Consider the following 18,854-nt stretch of genomic DNA (forward strand, 5'->3'; position numbering starts at 1 on the left):
TCCAAGTGTAGACAGACACTCCCCATGCCTGTAGTCTGTGCTTGGAGTGTGGGTACACACTCTCCATGCAAACAGCTGTCTACGCACACACAGATGCCATTTTCATGATTTACACCTGTTATCTTTGATGTTTCTTTTAAAAGACAATCATATAAAGTTACTGTGATTTTGTGCTGGCTTTCTTTACCCATCCCACAGATGAATATTGGAAGGAGACTCTGGGATCTGCATGGGCTCCTCCTTATGCCCATACCCTGACCCCATTGCACACTTTTAGGCAGAGGCATGGCAGAGCGTGGCCTGTAATTGTCCTGTCCATTCCCTATGGATTGTGACCACAGTCTGCAGTTCTGCACAGCCTGGCATCCAAGGAAATTGGTATAGTTCCCTACAATGTCTCCACAGGCCCAGAGGAAGGACATAAATAGAATCTTTATGAGACCCAAGTGGCTTCTCAGGGTCAGCCAATGCTCTTGGCTCCTTCTTGTCTCTGAAGACACAGGGCACAGGTCCTGACCTGCATGCACCTGTAGCTGCTGCACACACTAAGGATGACTTGTGCTGGCCTCTGATGCTTCTGGGAGTCCTGAAAACCACAATCCCTGGGCCAAGGGGACTAGTGAGGGACAAGTGACACAAGGCCCCTGCCTGCTCCCTGGAGACCAGAAACCCCAGCAGGGTTCTCACTGCTGTGTTCCCCAAGATAATGACAAGCACCTGTTACAGCAGGTCATGCTCTGGTGGGAAAGGCAGACAGGCACATCCAAGGCTGTTCTGTGGCCATGCTGGGCCTGCCTGCTCTTCAGGGGCATACTCTGCCATGCCACTCAGCATATCCCAAGCTGTGTCTGGAGTGCTTTGGTCTCACAGGAATGCTGTGTTCATGGAGACACTGACAAACTAAGGACCAAGACCCTGTCAAGTACCCATCCACACATGACTCCTGCCAGGAATCAGCAGTATGGGCAACCACGTAAACATGGAGACATGGATTATTTCTTCCTTGGGAGCACTTGTGAACCAGAGGGTCAGGTGACAAGCTCTAGACCAGGAAAGGATCAGGAGGAGCAGAGTGACCTCACCTGAACTTGAGGAATAGGGAACCCAGCAAGGGGAGTGACCACCCCTGGTTCACACAATTTAGGGACATATGTGGTGGGAAGAAGCTAAGTTGAGGCAGCCTGGACACATCCCAAGATAGCAGGTGATTGGGGGGGGGGCGGTGTAGGCTTGCATGAAATGATGTGCGTGTGTGTGTGTGTGTGTGTGTGTGTGTGTGTGTGTGTGTGCCTGTGTATGTCTGTGGATGGGCCTATCCTGACACCAGACCTGACCGATGCCAGGCACCCACAGTTGGCACAGACACCACTTTACAATAGGGTTTTTGTTCCCAAAGGTTTTCTAATGGAAGGTAATATGAGTCTTGTACAGGGCTAGTTCACCAGATTTTGTACGAAAGATGAAATCTGATCTTTAGAGATTGGAGTCTGAGCTAGCCTTGTGGACCCTCCTCTTCCCACTGTTCCCAGTCTGTTTCGTGTCACAATGTCCAGGGAATAGAACCCTCAGTTCTGCCAGCACCTCTGTGTGAGGCATTGCATCAGCTGACATCCAGAATGGTTGTCCCAACTCCACATGTTCTGGCCGAGGTCAAGATGCACACAAGAAGGCCTAGATGAGGAGGTACTGCCCCACCCAGCCAGACAGACTTTATCTACTCTAACAGATGTTAGGAGGAGGTGCAGATATGACTCACAAAAATGCATCCACTATTGGGCTCAACTACCAAGAACCTGTGAGCAGCAGTGACATTCAAGTCTCCTCTCATCCAAGTAAAGGGACATCAAATACTTCTTTGGACCCTGGGCAGTAAAGAAATCTTGAGGGCTCCATGAGTAGATAACATACCATGAACCATATCAGAGCCCATGGACTGTACCTGCTTGATGACCCTGGACCTCCTTGGCTAAGGTGAGGAGAGGAGACCCCAAACAGCCCTATACCAGTGACTCAGAAACACTGTCAGACAGGATGGACCAGCCTCCACAACCTGAGATGTGCAGTAAGGGTTCTTTTCCATTCCGTACAAAAATGTCTGGTTTGCAGAGTCTCAAATGGATCTGAGACATACTGCAAGGGAGGCTTTGTGTTGGGTGCAGTAGTTAAAACCAGGACATGAGAAGGGTAACTGCAGAGCTGTGATCTCGGAAATTCTGCAGTACCCAGTTTGGATTATTGGAGCCTAGGCAGGCCTTGCAGTCATAGACCTCCCTCTACTGCCCATGTCCCTTCATGACACCTTCTCCAGCATGCATCAGCTCCATATCCTGCCCAACATACCTTAGGGTCCCTGATAATTCCAGATACTTTAATGTTCTCCCAGGCTGCACTGTGGGCTCTTGTGTGCCTCACATTCATCCTAGAAGTTCTTGGGAGCCTCCATGCCATGGCATAGGTTATCTTTGTGTCCACACTGAGCCGAGTGATTCCATCCAGTACAGGATTCTCTCCCTATTGTTGAATTTTGACACTTATGTCTTTAGGAATGACTCTGCATGTGGTCAACACACACTACCCTGGAAGACCCGAGAGTTCAAGGACGGCCAACTTTCACTTAAGCAAACTTGTCCACAGACTGCGTGGGTCCCATCAGCTGAGAGTAGCCTCCACATTGCAGTGATGTGCAAACTTCTGCTTTTAAGTCATGATGGACTTAGGATCTAACCTGAGGACCATACACAAGGCACAAGTAGGTGATGTGTAATTGAGGCATGTTACTGGGTCAGGTCTTCAGTGCAGTGTCTTAAGCTGACAGGCTTTTGGGAGGGCATATGCTTCTCTATTAAATGAGCTGGCTCCTCTGAAGGCCTCAACTCTGCTGTGTCTGCCGCTCATGCTCCCTCCTCCAAGAATCTAACTGTCCCTAGCTCTCTGTGACTGGCTGGTCAGTCAGCCTTCATGCCACTCCACAGCCACTCTACAACACAGAGCCCACACTGTCCTCTGCAGAAGTTTCACAGGGCTGCTGCTTTAGTCTCTCTGTTGCGCTATGGGGGTCCAAAGTCAAGTTTCTTAGGTCCCTAGGGGTCCCTGAAAAGGCTTTAGAACAAGGTAGAGGTGAAGAAATCAGGAAATAAACTCCTGCAGTACTTCATGACTACCACTGGAGGGCTCTACACCTTTCTGGTCCTAGTGTGTCACTCAGCAAGCCCTCTCACTCACTCTAAGGTTCTGAGCCTGATGGAGAGGACTCCTGCTAAACCCAGTGTTCCCAAGAAACTGGCTGTATCGGCAGGGCTAACTGTAGAGGATTCTCCACAACCCTGAGAACACAATTTGGAAATCTCAGGTAGGCAGGGTGTGTGTGGGAGCAACCAGGGCTGGATGGAGACCTTACCCAGAATTTGATCTCCAGCCCTGCATTCTGATTAGCATGAACTACACTCCTGTGAAGGTCTCTGGGTGGTTCCTGAAATTAGGTGGAGGAAGAGGAGGAGAAGGAGGAGGAGGAGGAGAAGGAGAAGGAGGAAGAAGAAGAGGAGGAGAAGAAGGAGGGGGAGGAGGAGGAGGAAGAGGAAAAAACAAGTAAGCAAGGACAAGACAGTCGCATGGCCTGTACTCACTGCAGTGGCCCATCGTATCCTAGGTGTTTTCCTGCCCTAACTGTGAAGCAGGAACCAAACACCACTCCTCATGGGACTGTCTGAGATGAGGCCAGCTGTGGGTCTGAACTGTCAGCAAGGACAGGAGCTGTCTGTGCCATACATCAAAGCATAGTGTCCCACATAAGCCCGTCTCACAAATGATGCCATCTCCTCCCCAGAGTGGCTCAAGTAAGGGTTAGGAGTGCCTCATGAATGCCAAGCTCTCCCCTACTCCTGCAGACCCATGAATGGTGCCTTCTCAGGGCCCATCAATCCTGAGCCCAGGGAGCAGCCAGAGGGCATATTCATGCGATTTCATACTCAGGTCAATCTGCTATCCTGTACCCCATGAGTCGGGACTGAACCTCAGTGCTCAAGACCACTTGTTTTTTTCTGGACAAGACTTTCAGAATGTGGTCACACACAGTGTTAGTGACACATTGCATGCCCATGACTGGCATTCATTGTAGCCCTGAGCACCCAGGGATTCAGATCAGCATTGGCCAGATCAGACTCTTTGCTACCTGGTTCTATAGCTCACCTCCACTGTAGTTCCATGTGTCCTGACTGCTGCAGCTGCACCAGAAGCTACCAGATGTCTTCCCACAGAATCGTACTGTAATGTGGGCTCATCCACAGACATCTCACACTCTCCCTGCTGGGAGTTAGGCTGGATGCCTCCTGTGTGGGAGCTGCCTTGCCTTGTGGAGCAGAGAGAGAAGCAGTGGAGGAGATGTTGTCTGTTGCTCTTATTGTCCTCAGTGCCCGGGGCTTCCCTGTGGTTTGGGTTCAGATCCAGCTCCAGTGAATCACTGATTAATTCAGCCCATAGAAGCTGCAAACACCGCAGCAGCTCTCTGCTCCCAGACCCGGTGAGAGAGAGACCCAACCGCCTGGTCAGGTCGGAACTCCTGAGGCTTCAGAGCAGAAGAGACCACCAACACTGCTCACCCCTGCCCACATCCCTGGCCCAAGAGGAAACTGTATAAGGCCTCTGGGCTCCCGTGAGGGAGGGCCCAGGAGCGGCAGGACCCCTGCCTGAGACACCGCCGGAACCTGAAAGAAACAGACCAGATAAACAGTTCTCTGCACCCAAATCCCGTGGGAGGGAGAGCTAAACCTTCAGAGAGGCAGACAAGCCTGGGAAACCAGAAGAGACTGCTCCCTGCACACACATCTCGGACGCCAGAGGAAAAAACCAAAGACCATCTGGAACCCTGGTGCACTGAAGCTCCCGGAAGGGGCGGCACAGGTCTTCCTGGTTGCTGCCGCTGCAGAGAGCCCGTGGGCAGCACCCCACGAGCGAACTTGAGCCTCAGGACCACAGGTAAGACCAAATTTTCTGCTGCAAGAAAGCTGCCTGGTGAACTCAAGACACAGGCCCACAGGAACAGCTGAAAGACCTGTAGAGAGGAAAAACTACACGCCCGAAAGCAGAACACTCTGTCCCCATAACTGACTGAAAGAGAGGAAAACAGGTCTACAGCACTCCTGACACACAGGCTTATAGGACAGTCTAGCCACTGTCAGAAATAGCAGAACAAAGTAACACTAGAGATAATCTGATGGCGAAAGGCAAGCGCAGGAACACAAGCAACAGAAACCAAGACTACATGGCATCATCGGAGCCCAATTCTCCCACCAAAGCAAACACGGAAGATCCAAACACACCAGAAAAGCAAGATCTAGTTTCAAAATCATATTTGATCATGATGCTGGAGGACTTCAAGAAAGACGTGAAGAACTCCCTTAGAGAACAAGTAGAAGCCTACAGAGAGGAATCGCAAAAATGCCTGAAAGAATCGCAAAAATCCCTGAAAGAATTCCAGGAAAACATAAATAAACAAGTAGAAGCCCATAGAGAGGAGACACAAAAATCCCTGAAAGAATTCCAGGAAAACACAATCAAACAGTTGAAGGAATTAAAAATGGAAATAAAAGCAATCAAGAAAGAACACATGGAAACAACCCTGGATATAGAAAACCAAAAGAAGAGACAAGGAGCTGTAGATACGAGCTTCACCAACAGAATACAAGAGATGGAAGAGAGAATCTCAGGAGCAGAAGATTCCATAGAAATCATTGACTCAACTGTCAAAGATAATGTAAAGCGGAAAAAGCTACTGGTCCAAAATACAGGAAATCCAGGACTCAATGAGAAGATCAAACCTAAGGATAATAGGCATAGAAGAGAGTGAAGAATCCCAGCTCAAAGGACCAGTAAATATCTTCAACAAAATCATAGAAGAAAACTTCCCTAACCTAAAAAAAGAGATACCCATAGACATACAAGAAGCCTACAGAACTCCAAATAGATTGGACCAGAAAAGAAACACCTCCCGTCACATAATTGTCAAAACACCAAATGCACAAAATAAAGAAAGAATATTAAAAGCAGTAAGGGAAAAAGGTCAAGTAACATATAAAGTGAGACCTATCAGAATCACACCAGACTTCTCGCCAGAAACTATGAAGGCCAGAAGACCCTGGACTGATGTCATACAGACCCTAAGAGAACACAAATGCCAGCCCAGGTTACTGTATCCAGCAAAACTCTCAATTAACATTGATGGAGAAACCAAGATATTCCATGACAAAACCAAATTTACAAATATCTTTCTACAAATCCAGCACTACAAAGGATAATAAATGGTAAAGCCCAACATAAGGAGGCAAGCTATACCCTAGAAGAAGCAAGAAACTAATCGTCTTGGCAACAAAACAAAGAGAATGAAAGCACACAAACATAACCTCACATCCAAATATGAATATAAAGGGAAACAATAATCACTATTCCTTAATATCTCTCAATATCAATGGCCTCAACTCCCCAATAAAAAGACATAGATTAACAAACTGGATACGCAACGAGGACCCTGCATTCTGCTGCCTACAGGAAACACAACTCAGAGACAGAGACAGACACTACCTCAGAGTGAAAGGCTGGAAAACAACTTTCCAAGCAAATGGTCAGAAGAAGCAAGCTGGAGTAGCCATTCTAATATCAAATAAAATCAATTTCCAACTAAAAGTCATCAAAAAAGATAAGGAAGGACACTTCATATTCATCAAAGGAAAAATCAACCAAGATGAACTCTCAATCCTAAATATCTATGCCCCAAATACAAGGGCACCTACATACGTAAAAGAAACCTTACTAAAGCTCAAAACACACATTGCACCTCACACAATAATAGTGGGAGATTTCAACACCCCACTCTCATCAATGGACAGATCATGGAAACAGAAATTAAACAGTGATGTCGACAGACTAAGAGAAGTCATGAGCCAAATGGACTTAACGGATATTTATAGAACATTCTATCCTAAAGCAAAAGGATATACCTTCTTCTCAGCTCCTCATGGTACTTTCTCCAAAATTGACCATATAATTGGTCAAAAAACGGGCCTCAACAGGTACAGAAAGATAGAAATAATCCCATGCGTGCTATCGGACCACCACGGCCTAAAACTGGTCTTCAATAACAATAAGGGAAGAATGCCCACATATACGTGGAAATTGAACAATGCTCTACTCAATGATAACCTGGTCAAGGAAGAAATAAAGAAAGAAATTAAAAACTTTTAATGAAAATGAAAGTACAACATACCCAAACTTATGGGACACAATGAAAGCTGTGCTATGAGGAAAACTCATAGCGCTGAGTGCCTGCAGAAAGAAACAGGAAAGAGCATATGTCAGCAGCTTGACAGCACACCTAAAAGCTCTAGAACAAAAAGAAGCAAATACACCCAGGAGGAGTAGAAGGCAGGAAATAATCAAACTCAGAGCTGAAATCAACCAAGTAGAAACAAAAAGGACCATAGAAAGAATCAACAGAACCAAAAGTTGGTTCTTTGAGAAAATCAACAAGATAGATAAACCCTTAGCCAGACTAATGAGAGGACACAGAGAGTGCGTCCAAATTAACAAAATCAGAAATGAAAAGGGAGACATAACTACAGATTCAGAGGAAATTCAAAAAATCATCAGATCTTACTATAAAAACCTGTATTCAACAAAATTTGAAAATCTTCAGGAAATGGACAATTTCCTAGACAGATACCAGGTATCGAAGTTAAATCAGGAACAGATAAACCAGTTAAACAACCCCATAACTCCTAAGGAAATAGAAGCAGTCATTAAAGGTCTCCCAACCAAAAAGAGCCCAGGTCCAGACGGGTTTAGTGCAGAATTCTATCAAACCTTCATAGAAGACCTCATACCAATATTATCCAAACTATTCCACAAAATTGAAACAGATGGAGCCCTACCGAATTCCTTCTACGAAGCCACAATTACTCTTATACCTAAACCACACAAAGACACAACAAAGAAAGAGAACTTCAGACCAATTTCCCTTATGAATATCGACGCAAAAATACTCAATAAAATTCTGGCAAACCGAATTCAAGAGCACATCAAAACAATCATCCACCATGATCAAGTAGGCTTCACCCCAGGCATGCAGGGATGGTTTAATATATGGAAAACCATCAACGTGATCCATCATATAAACAAACTGAAAGAACAGAACCACATGATCATTTCATTAGATGCTGAGAAAGCATTTGACAAAATTCAACACCCTTTCATGATAAAAGTCCTGGAAAGAATAGGAATTCAAGGCCCATACCTAAACATAGTAAAAGCCATATACAGCAAACCAGTTGCTAACATTAAACTAAATGGAGAGAAACTTGAAGCAATCCCACTAAAATCAGGGACTAGACAAGGCTGCCCACTCTCTCCCTACTTATTCAATATAGTTCTTGAAGTTCTAGCCAGAGCAATCAGACAACAAAAGGAGATCAAGGGGATACAGATCGGAAAAGAAGAGGTCAAAATATCACTATTTGCAGATGACATGATAGTATATTTAAGTGATCCCAAAAGTTCCACCAGAGAACTTCTAAAGCTGATAAACAACTTCAGCAAAGTGGCTGGATATAAAATTAACTCAAATAAATCAGTTGCCTTCCTCTATACAAAAGAGAAACAAGCCGAGAAAGAAATTAGGGAAACGACACCCTTCATAATAGACCCAAATAATATAAAGTACCTCGGTGTGACTTTAACCAAGCAAGTAAAAGATCTGTACAATAAGAACTTCAAGACACTGAGGAAAGAAATTGAAGAAGACCTCAGAAGATGGAAAGATCTCCCATGCTCATGGATTGGCAGGATTAATATAGTAAAAATGGCCATTTTACCAAAAGCGACCTACAGATTCAATGCAATCCCCATCAAAATACCAATCCAATTCTTCAAAGAGTTAGACAGAACAATTTGCAAATTCATCTGGAATAACAAAAAACCCAGGATAGCTAAAGCTATCCTCAACAATAAAAGGACTTCAGGGGGAATCACTATCCCTGAACTCAAGCAGTATTACAGAGCAATAGTGATAAAAACTGCATGGTATTGGTACAGAGACAGACAGATACACCAATGGAATAGAATTGAAGACCCAGAAATGAACCCACACACCTATGGTCACTTGATTTTTGACAAAGGAGCCAAAACCATCCAATGGAAAAAAGATAGCATTTTCAGCAAATGGTGCTGGTTCAACTGGAGGGCAACATGTAGAAGAATGCAGATCGATCCATGCTTATCACCCTGTACAAAGCTTAAGTCCAAGTGGATCAAGGACCTCCACATCAAACCAGACACACTCAAACTAATAGAAGAAAAACTAGGGAAGCATCTGGAACACATGGGCACTGGAAAAAATTTCCTGAACAAAACACCAATGGCTTATGCTCTAAGATCAAGAATCGACAAATGGGATCTCATAAAACTGCAAAGCTTCTGTAAGGCAAAGGACACTGTGGTTAGGACAAAACGGCAACCAACAGATTGGGAAAAGATCTTTACCAATCCTACAACAGATAGAGGCCTTATATCCAAAATATACAAAGAACTCAAGAAGTTAGACCGCAGGGAAACAAATAACCCTATTAAAAAATGGGGTTCAGAGCTAAACAAAGAATTCACAGCTGAGGAATGCCGAATGGCTGAGAAACACCTAAAGAAATGTTCAACATCTTTAGTCATAAGGGAAATGCAAATCAAAACAACCCTGAGATTTCACCTCACACCAGTGAGAATGGCTAAGATCAAAAACTCAGGTGACAGCAGATGCTGGCGAGGATGTGGAGAAAGAGGAACACTCCTCCATTGTTGGTGGGATTGCAGACTGGTAAAACCATTCTGGAAATCAGTCTGGAGGTTCCTCAGAAAATTGGACATTGAACTGCCTTAGGATCCAGCTATACCTCTCTTGGGCATATACCCAAATGATGCCTCAACATATAAAAGAGACACGTGCTCCACTATGTTCATCGCAGCCTTATTTATAATAGCCAGAAGCTGGAAAGAACCCAGATGCCCTTCAACAGAGGAATGGATACAGAAAATGTGGTACATCTACACAATGGAATATTACTCAGCTATGAAAAACAACGAGTTTATGAAATTCGTAGGCAAATGGTTGGAACTGGAAAATATCATCCTGAGTGAGCTAACCCAATCACAGAAAGACATACATGGTATGCACTCATTGATAAGTGGCTATTAGCCCAAATGCTTGAATTACCCTAGATCCCTAGAACAAACGAAACTCAAGACGGATGATCAAAATGTGAATGCTTCACTCCTTCTTTAAATGAGGAAAAAGAATACCCTTGGCAGGGAAGGGAGAGGCAAAGATTAAAACAGAGACTGAAGGAACACCCATTCAGATCCTGCCCCACATGTGGCCCATACATATACAGCCACCTAATTAGACAAGATGGATGAAGCAAAGAAGTGCAGACCGACAGGAGCCGGATGTAGATCTCTCCTGAGAGACACAGCCAGAATACAGCTAATACAGAGGCGAATGCCAGCAGCAAACCACTGAACTGAGAATAGGTCCCCTATTGAAGGAATCAGAGAAAGAACTGGAAGAGCTTGAAGGGGCTCGAGACCCCAAAAGTACAACAATGCCAAGCAACCAGAGCTTCCAGGGACTAAGCCACTACCTAAAGACTATACATGGACTGACCCTGGACTCTGACCCCATAGGTAGCAATGAATATCCTAGTAAGAGCACCAGTGGAAGGGGAAGCCCTGGGTCCTGCTAAGACTGAACCCCCAGTGAACTATACTATGGGGGGAGGGCGGCAATGGGGGGAGGGTTGGGAGGGGAACACCCATAAGGAAGGGGAGGGGGGAGGGGGATGTTTGCCCGGAAACCGGGAAAGGGAATAACACTCGAAATGTATATAAGAAATACTCAAGTTAATAAAAAAAAAAAAAAAAAAAGAAGCTGCAAACACCATGGGGCACAGGGTAGACCAGGAATGAGGGGCAACCAAGCAATCCAGGACCCTGTGGGGATCAGGGAAGCCAATAATCCCGTTCACCTCCCTGGCAGGCTGCAAGGCCAGGAGCTCTGTGCGCCCTGACAGAGGTAGATGGGACCCTGACTCCCACAAAACGCTCCTTCAGACCTATGACATCATCAGCTTTGAGAAAGTCGTCCTCATTAAGGACTTTCCGCACAGCTTGCACTGCCATCTAACTCTGTCTTCCAGGGGTGATCCTCTTCAGGAATATTGACATGTCTTCTATGAATGGTTAATATTCTGATAATTTGTTTCATAAACATTGCTCAGCATAGTATCTGTCTCCAAAAGAAGTCATTCAGCAATTATCCCAGGACAGGGAAGCAAAGTCCTCCTTCTCTTCCTCCTCCTCCTACCCCTCCTCCTCCTTCTCCTCCTCCTTCTTCTCCTCCTATTCCACTTCTCCTATTCCTTCTCCTCCAGATTTTTCTCCTCCTCCTCCTGCTCTGCCTCCTCCTCCTGCTCTGCCTCCTCCTCCTCCTCCTCCTCCTCCTCCTCCTCTTCCTCTTCTCCTCTTCCTCCTTCTGCTACTGCTAATGCTGCTGGTGCTATTGCTGTTACTCCTGTTGGTGCTGTAGCTTCTGCTGGTGTCTTTTCATTGGCCATGTGTCTGAAATCACCACCTGTTTATACACAGGTTATGACAGAATTTCAAGATGGCACTGTGAAAGAAAAAAAGAATTTATTCTAAGCAAAAAAAATATGAGGTAGAATACTTAGATAACCATTTGGAGCTTTGATTGCTTTATTATTTTATTACTTCTTCTCTTCTACTTCTCACTTAAGATTTTTGAAAGAAATCATTTAGAAATGTTACCAATCAGTAGGCCTTAGGAACAAAAAAAAAATCAGTATGCAAAAAACTATGCATGCATCCAGGATTCTGACCATCAACAATAACCCACAAACAGGTTGTTGATACTTATTCAATGACAAACCTTGTTATTAATTTTAAGGCTTAATGGAATGGGACGTCACATTTGAAAAGATAAGACTCTGTTCTGCAGCACTTGGAATTGATGCCCACATGTGCTAGGACCAGTAGCCCATGGAAGAGTCCAAGATCCCATGAACCTCTAGTCCTCACCCTGTGGGAGCTATTGGCCTAAGGGGGGGATGGAGTCCATCTGAAGGGATGGGTCAACAAGACAATTCTGTAGAGTGGGGAACTCATCAATCCTATTGGGTCCCTGCTGGGAAGAGGAGAAATCAAGAAGAGGCAGGAGGCTTGGTGTTGGGGAAACCTCATAAAGAACTTAGAGAAGATACAAGGTAAGAATTGTGGGGAAAATGGAAACCAGAGACAAGAGGAAGGAGGAGCATAGAGCAAACTGGAAAGGACAAAGCACAAAGGTACCTGGGCTATGCCTGCTGCTTGTTCTCTGGACTCTCCCTGTGGCTCATTTCTCGGGTGAGATGCTGTTCTGCCCCAGGCGAGGTTTCTTTCTCCTTGGCAAGCAGCAACAAAGATTAATCAGGGCATTTGCTATATTCATGGTCCACACCTTAAAACCTCTGTGCCGGACCCTGCTGGAGATGGGCTTATCCTCTAATGGGGCTCTGTGGGAGAGTAGATTATCTTCTTTTATTTCCTTGTTGCTACTCTTCTCACTGAAGAGGCTTGTTGTTTGAATGCATGGGACACTCATGGCACATTTGTGATAGTGGTAGTGCCCTGAGAGGACCAGGCACAGTTGACCTTCTTCCTCCTTTTGGATGAGCCTTCTGGCCATACTGAGATACTTGACCGTGGGAGAATGACACCTGCAAGGTGCCAAGGACTGGCAGGCTTCCACTCCTCTTTCTTTGTAATCTAAAAGCACCTACAGGATTAAGGCTAGGAAATGGGGCTGCAATGGGACGCACTTGCTGTGCCTGGGCTGTGCAGCCATACCCCGGGAGGGCCTGCTGTTGTAGGAAGTAATAAGTTGCCATTTCCTCATTATATTTTCTTTTTATTAGGGAGTATTTTATTACAGAGGCTTTAAATCCCATGCATTTCATCGCACCCAAAATTTCAGGGTCTGGCCTGAGGGGAAGCAGTTCTTCACAACGACCTGTGAACCCCTTCCCGTGTTCTTTGAACCAGGCGTGTTTCATCACCTGGCTGGCTGTTGGTCTATACATTGGATTTACTGTTAGTAATTGACTAAGAAGGTTCTTCAGTTCTTCTGAAACCCCACAGGGGGCAGGATACACGCCTGCAACAACTTGTATTTGTAATTCTTGGATGATCACAGAATCAAATGGGAGCTTTCCCACTACCATATAATACAAGACCACTCCTATTGTCCACATGTCATTCTTCATCCCGTCATACAGAAGTCCAAGGAAGAGTTCCGGGGAACCAAAAGAGTACGCACCGCAGTGCTGGTTTAGCATATGTCCAGGTTGTGTTTCGGTGCTAAGGCGAAAGTCGATGACTTTGACCTTTTTGTTTTTATCGATCATTATATTGTCCACTTTCAGGTCTCGGTGAACAATCCCCTTTCCATGGCAGTAGCTCACTGCTGACAATCTCTGTTCAAATATTTGCCGGGCCTCATCCTCCTCTATGTGCCCTGACTCTCTGATGTACTGGTGGAGTTGTTGGCCTTCCACCAGCTCCATTATGAGGTATATTCTAGTTTTGTTTTCAATGACTTGTAAGAGAGAAACAATGTTGGGGTGGTTGATCTTTCTCATTATGTTTGCTTCTGTCATGGCTGGCCGGAACCACTGCTTGTTCTTTCGGAGAACTTTGACCGCCACTGGGGTTCCTGTGAGCTGGTGGTGGGCCAGGAGGACCTTGGCATGGCTTCCTTTTCCAATAGTCTTCAGTAGTTTATATTGGGAATGAAAGGTTCCCTCCTGAGAGATACTGGGATCGGGCCTAGGAGGGGCTAACTCCTTCTCAATCTCTGTAGGCATTTTATCAGTACTAATGCTACCTAAAAATAACAAAAAAAATGGAATCAAATAATGAAAAAGATGGAGCAATTCAGGAACTAAAATTACACATGTGGAACCTAAAAGAAACAAACAAAACAAAAAGAAAAAAAATAAAAATAAAGAAAAGACTAGACTAGAAAAATAGAATAAAATTATGAAAAGGGGGAAAATATGAAGAATCATAAGTAAAAGCCACCCAAATAACCAACCCCAAAAGAGAAAGCCAAGAGCCCACACATACTAAATGCAATGATGAAAATAAAAATCGTCATACTACAATAGGATTGGGCAGCCAAATCAATACTGTGAATGGATGTAGTTTGAAGAAAAAGGTCAGATGAAAGAAACGAGAGGAGAAACAATTAGTATAAGACAAAACAAAGAAATGTAAAAAGCCACCACTTAAGGGAAACTCCATTGAATTTCAGGACCTAGTGATCCACAAAAATCCACAACTCTCCAGAGCAAAATACTGAAAATTAAAATTAACCAACCACAAGGAATAAGGCTGTTAAATATCAGTGAACAGTAAACCTTAAACAAAGGCCAAAGAGTCAAAGTGTCACAAAGGGCAAATTTGTATAAAGACTAAGCCAATGATTGCTTGTACTCAATAGAGAAACAGGAATAATGTAAAAGGATGAAACCGCAGGACATTGAAAATGGAGATAGAGTGAATCATCCGACTGCACAAATGTATATGATCAAAGCAATAATATAGCATGTGAGAACATAAAAACCACCACCAAAAAATGAAACCAGCAATCCATAAGAAAGAAAGAAAGAAAGAAAGAAAGAAAGAAAGAAAGAAAGAAAGAAAGAAAGAAAGATCAAAACCACAATAAGGAAATAGCCAGTGGTCTTGAGAATATATGGCCTAATTCTATCTCTTAAACACAGAAAAAAAAAAATCAAACCATAAATGAGCAGGCAGCCGTCTACGTAGGCCTTTAACCTGATATTATGGGGTTGGCATATCAAAATCCTGGGAGCCACTGGTCAGCCAACACAGGTACTTGGGCAGCTGCAGGCCAGTGAGAGATCCTGTCTTGAAAATGAGGTTGATGACCTACCTTAGGAACAGGAGCCCGGGCTGACTTATGGCCTCTACACTCTCTTGCACTGAGGTGAAGGTAATATAGATACAAGAAGAGGCAAAAGGGGATGGGAACATGTGTACACACACACACACACACACACACACACACACACACACACACATAGGCACACACAGAAGCACACACAGAAATACACAAAAGTGTACTTATACTCACACAGACAAACTCTTACAAACACCCAGATTCACACAAAACCCAATCACATATGAACAGGTACACACATACTTACACACAAGCACACCAATAAAAACGCACATCACAGACACACACAAACATACACACAGGGACACACACATGCACAAGAAAACGTACACACATACAAACACATACACACAAACAAACCTGTAAACTCACACACTCCTACATATACTGACAAACACGGGCGAAAGTGTACACACAGTCACACACAAGCAAATCTGTCAACACACATCATCCTACACACATAGACACATACACATATACACAGTACAGTAAAATCCGATACAACCACACACAGCTCACTAGATACAACCAAGTCGCAGAGGGCTCCACTCCACACCTCCTCTCAAAGCACCCAAAGAAATCCAGGCCTGGCTACAGCTTAACATCTGTTGGCTGGACCTCCTCACAGTCGCTCCTCATGAGGTCACAATAGGACCTGTCATGACATGGTTGGGAAGCGCTTCAAGGCTCTGGCTTCTGTGGGCTATGGAGAGACTTTAGGCTTTTAGAAATCAAAGCCTGTAAGATGTTTACCTCTCCTCAGTTCTCTGTTTTGAATATTTGCTGTGCCTCCTGCTTTAAAGTCCTCATGTCTATGCTCGCTGTGTCACTTTTTCTTTGAATTCTGAATGATTAGCCTCAAACTGATGGTACAGATTTTAAAAAATGAAAAAGACAAAGCTGTGTTTCTAAACTGACCCATCAAGATGACACTGTTCTCATAAATCCTCAGAAAGGCTCTAGGTTATCATCAGACACCTGAGACAAAGCTGCAGGGATAGGCAGAGCACTTGCCTCCCAAGGGTGAGGACTTGAGTTTGAATCCCCAAAACCCCCATCAATGTTGGATGCATCAGCAAAGCCCACAAGCTCAGCATCTGTGGAGTGGGGAGGGGTTGGGGCTTGAAGACAGGTGGTCTGACATGCAGGCATGAGGACCTGTCCAGAGGATGGCCTCTGACAGGACATGGGGTAGTGGTATGCATGGACACCTAGGCACATAAGGGGGTATGCATACACATGCAGACACTTCCTCTCACACAGAGGTTGGCATGATGTATAGAAAACCAAGTCCATCCTGAGTGTAGGGCTCACTTTAAATATTAAGGTCCAGTGATGGAACAGGCGTGTATGAGGACAAGGAGCTCTGTGCAACTTGGGACCAGAAGGAACAGAGTGGCTGTGCTGACACAGTGGAAATAAATTCTCAATCACAGTCTGTGACAGCCAGGCCACAGGACCCAGTCTGCTGTGTTATTTGTGAGCAGCCAGTGCAGCCAGAAGCTAACTATTGAGCACTGACTGGCCCAAGCCCAGAAAGGGTCTCTGTTTTTCAGAGTGCTGGGGGCAGAGCAGTGTGTAGCGCTTTCCTTCTGAAGACTCTTCTGGGGTTTTGAATCCCCTGGAGAGGACCCTCATGGCTGCAGACAACAGCCTGGGAGGAAAGATCCTCATCTGTGGAGTTCATTGAAAGACCTGAGAGCAGAAAAGGAAAGAAACAGCAAAATGTGCCACCTCTGCTCACTGTGGTTCAGCTTCTGCCTTTGCAGCTGAGCTCAGGTGCCCTGGAGTCCTCCCTAGCCTGAGTCAGTGATCTCAAGTTCAAGTCCCTACTTCCTGGTTTGTAGTATCAAACAAAGCACAGTTTCAGGCAAGAAAAGCTGTGAACACCATCTAGACATTGTTGTCTACATTTGAGGGGGACTGTTGAGCCCCAAAGGGAGCAAGGGTTACAAGGTCAGGTATTACAATAATGGCCAAGGTTGGAATCCAAGTCCCAATCTCCCTTTGCTCTGGGCAGAGGGTAGGCCTGGCAATTGGTTCTTGCTGTGTACATGGGGAGAATCAAAGGGACTTATGGGATCGCTGGCACAGACCGGCCCAAGCATGGCTTAGGGAGCCTCACACCAACTCAATATTTGATGTGTTCCCAGCTTTGTCTACCACCCTCAGCTGTGTGCCATTTTCCCTGCCTCGTGCAAGGGACTCTAAATATCTTCCTATAGAAGGCGATCAAGGAGGAGTTGCACAAGGAGAGGTGGCGCTCTGTGGGGAGGTTCACATGGGCTAACATATTAGAGGGCCACAGTCCCAGGACTGATACTGGGTGGACACTCTCCTCTGACATCCAACACAGAGATCTTTGACAGAGATCAAGAGAAGGCTTCTCTGAATAGCTGTGCAGAGCACCTCCGATTCATGGACTCAGGACTGACACCCATAGGATGCTTTTGAGGAGCCGATTGTGATTCAAGGGCTCATCTGCCTGGGTCCCTGTGCCTCTAGAGATGAGCCCAGGACTTGGCTGTGGATGGTTATGGGGTCAGATCAGAGGATGGGAGGGGGCTTGTCCTTGGCTCCTGGGAGTAGTGCAATTTTTCTTTCCGTGCTCCTGTTTTTTTTGATTTTATTTCCCTTGGCATAAGGAGGGACTGGAAGAAGTCTGTCTATGGGGAGTGAGGCTGTCTGGGAAACTGCTCGCTATTCTACATTGTCAAGCAGCTGGGGGCTTGGGGTTGTTGGCAGGATAACCTCTGCACCATTCCAGTCTGCTTCTCTCCACTTTATCCATGCATCCCTGTCCCAGGGCTGGGAGACCTGGATACAAATGTCCCACCTGTAGCTTCCAGTCCAGGGATGGAGTCCCTCAGTGAATGGATTCCAGATGGTTCTGTGTAAAGCAGCATCGAACAGGGTAGTTACTGAACATGTAGGTACATGCAGGAGGATACTGCACTGCACCCACCCACATTTCATATAAAACCAATCCTCATGCTCAGGTACTAATTGGTTCTATTTACACCTTTCACCATTTTTGCTACTCACTGTACTGTGAATGGTGAATTTTTATTGTTTCACTTCTGCAAAGAGACAGAGTTTAGCATTGGAGACTCCCTATAGCCTGGCTGGAAGGGAGGCCTTAACACCCATGTGTCCTTCTAGGAAAAGGCTCTTTCATAGGATGCCTCCCTGAGTCCCAGGATGTGTGGAGGGCTCTGGGCCCTATCCAGGGTTGACCTCAGTATATTAACGGGAGCAGAGGCTTCTCTCTGATAGAACAGTACCACCCTCCTGCAAGATGTCTATGATGGTTTGTATATGCTTAGCTCAGGGAGTGGCAATATTAGGAGGCGTGGTCTTGTTAAAGTAGGTGTGTCACTGTGGGCATGGGCTTTAAAACCCTTTTCCTATCCACATGCAAGCCAATCTTCCCCAAGCAGCCTTCACATCAACATGTAGACCTCTCACTTACTCTGGCACCATGACTGCCTGGATGCTGCCATGCTCCCAGCTTGATGATACTGGACTGAGTCTCTGAACCTGCAATCCTGTGTCCATTAATGTTGTCCTCATAAGAGCTGCATTGGTCATGGTATGTCTGTTCTCAGCAGTAAACCCCTAACTGAGACAATGTCAATGTTCCCTGCTCCAGCTTCCTGGCTATAGAAGCTTCACACATGACCGGTATTCTCTTGGGATATGGGCCTAATAGGCTCTAGGCTGTCTTCTTGATCTGAGAGTGCTAGGACATCCTGCTCCTAAGGGCATTGTTACTGTTCCCATG

General features: G+C 45.3%; 1 protein-coding gene across 1 annotated transcript; it reads right to left on the reverse strand.

The window, feature by feature from the left end:
- Nucleotides 1-11,535: 11,535 nt before the first annotated feature.
- On the reverse strand, nt 11,536-15,679 carry LOC134485079 (sperm motility kinase Y-like). The gene is made up of 2 exons (XM_063280879.1): nt 15,044-15,679; nt 11,536-13,969 (listed from the first exon to the last, which is right to left on the reverse strand). Exon 2 carries the CDS (start codon nt 13,947-13,949, stop codon nt 12,648-12,650), a length of 1,302 nt encoding a protein of 433 aa, XP_063136949.1. The 5' UTR covers nt 13,950-13,969; nt 15,044-15,679; the 3' UTR covers nt 11,536-12,647.
- Nucleotides 15,680-18,854: the final 3,175 nt, after the last annotated feature.

The sequence above is a fragment of the Rattus norvegicus genome, chromosome 1, assembly GCF_036323735.1.
Source record: "Rattus norvegicus strain BN/NHsdMcwi chromosome 1, GRCr8, whole genome shotgun sequence".
NCBI lineage: Eukaryota > Metazoa > Chordata > Mammalia > Rodentia > Muridae > Rattus > Rattus norvegicus.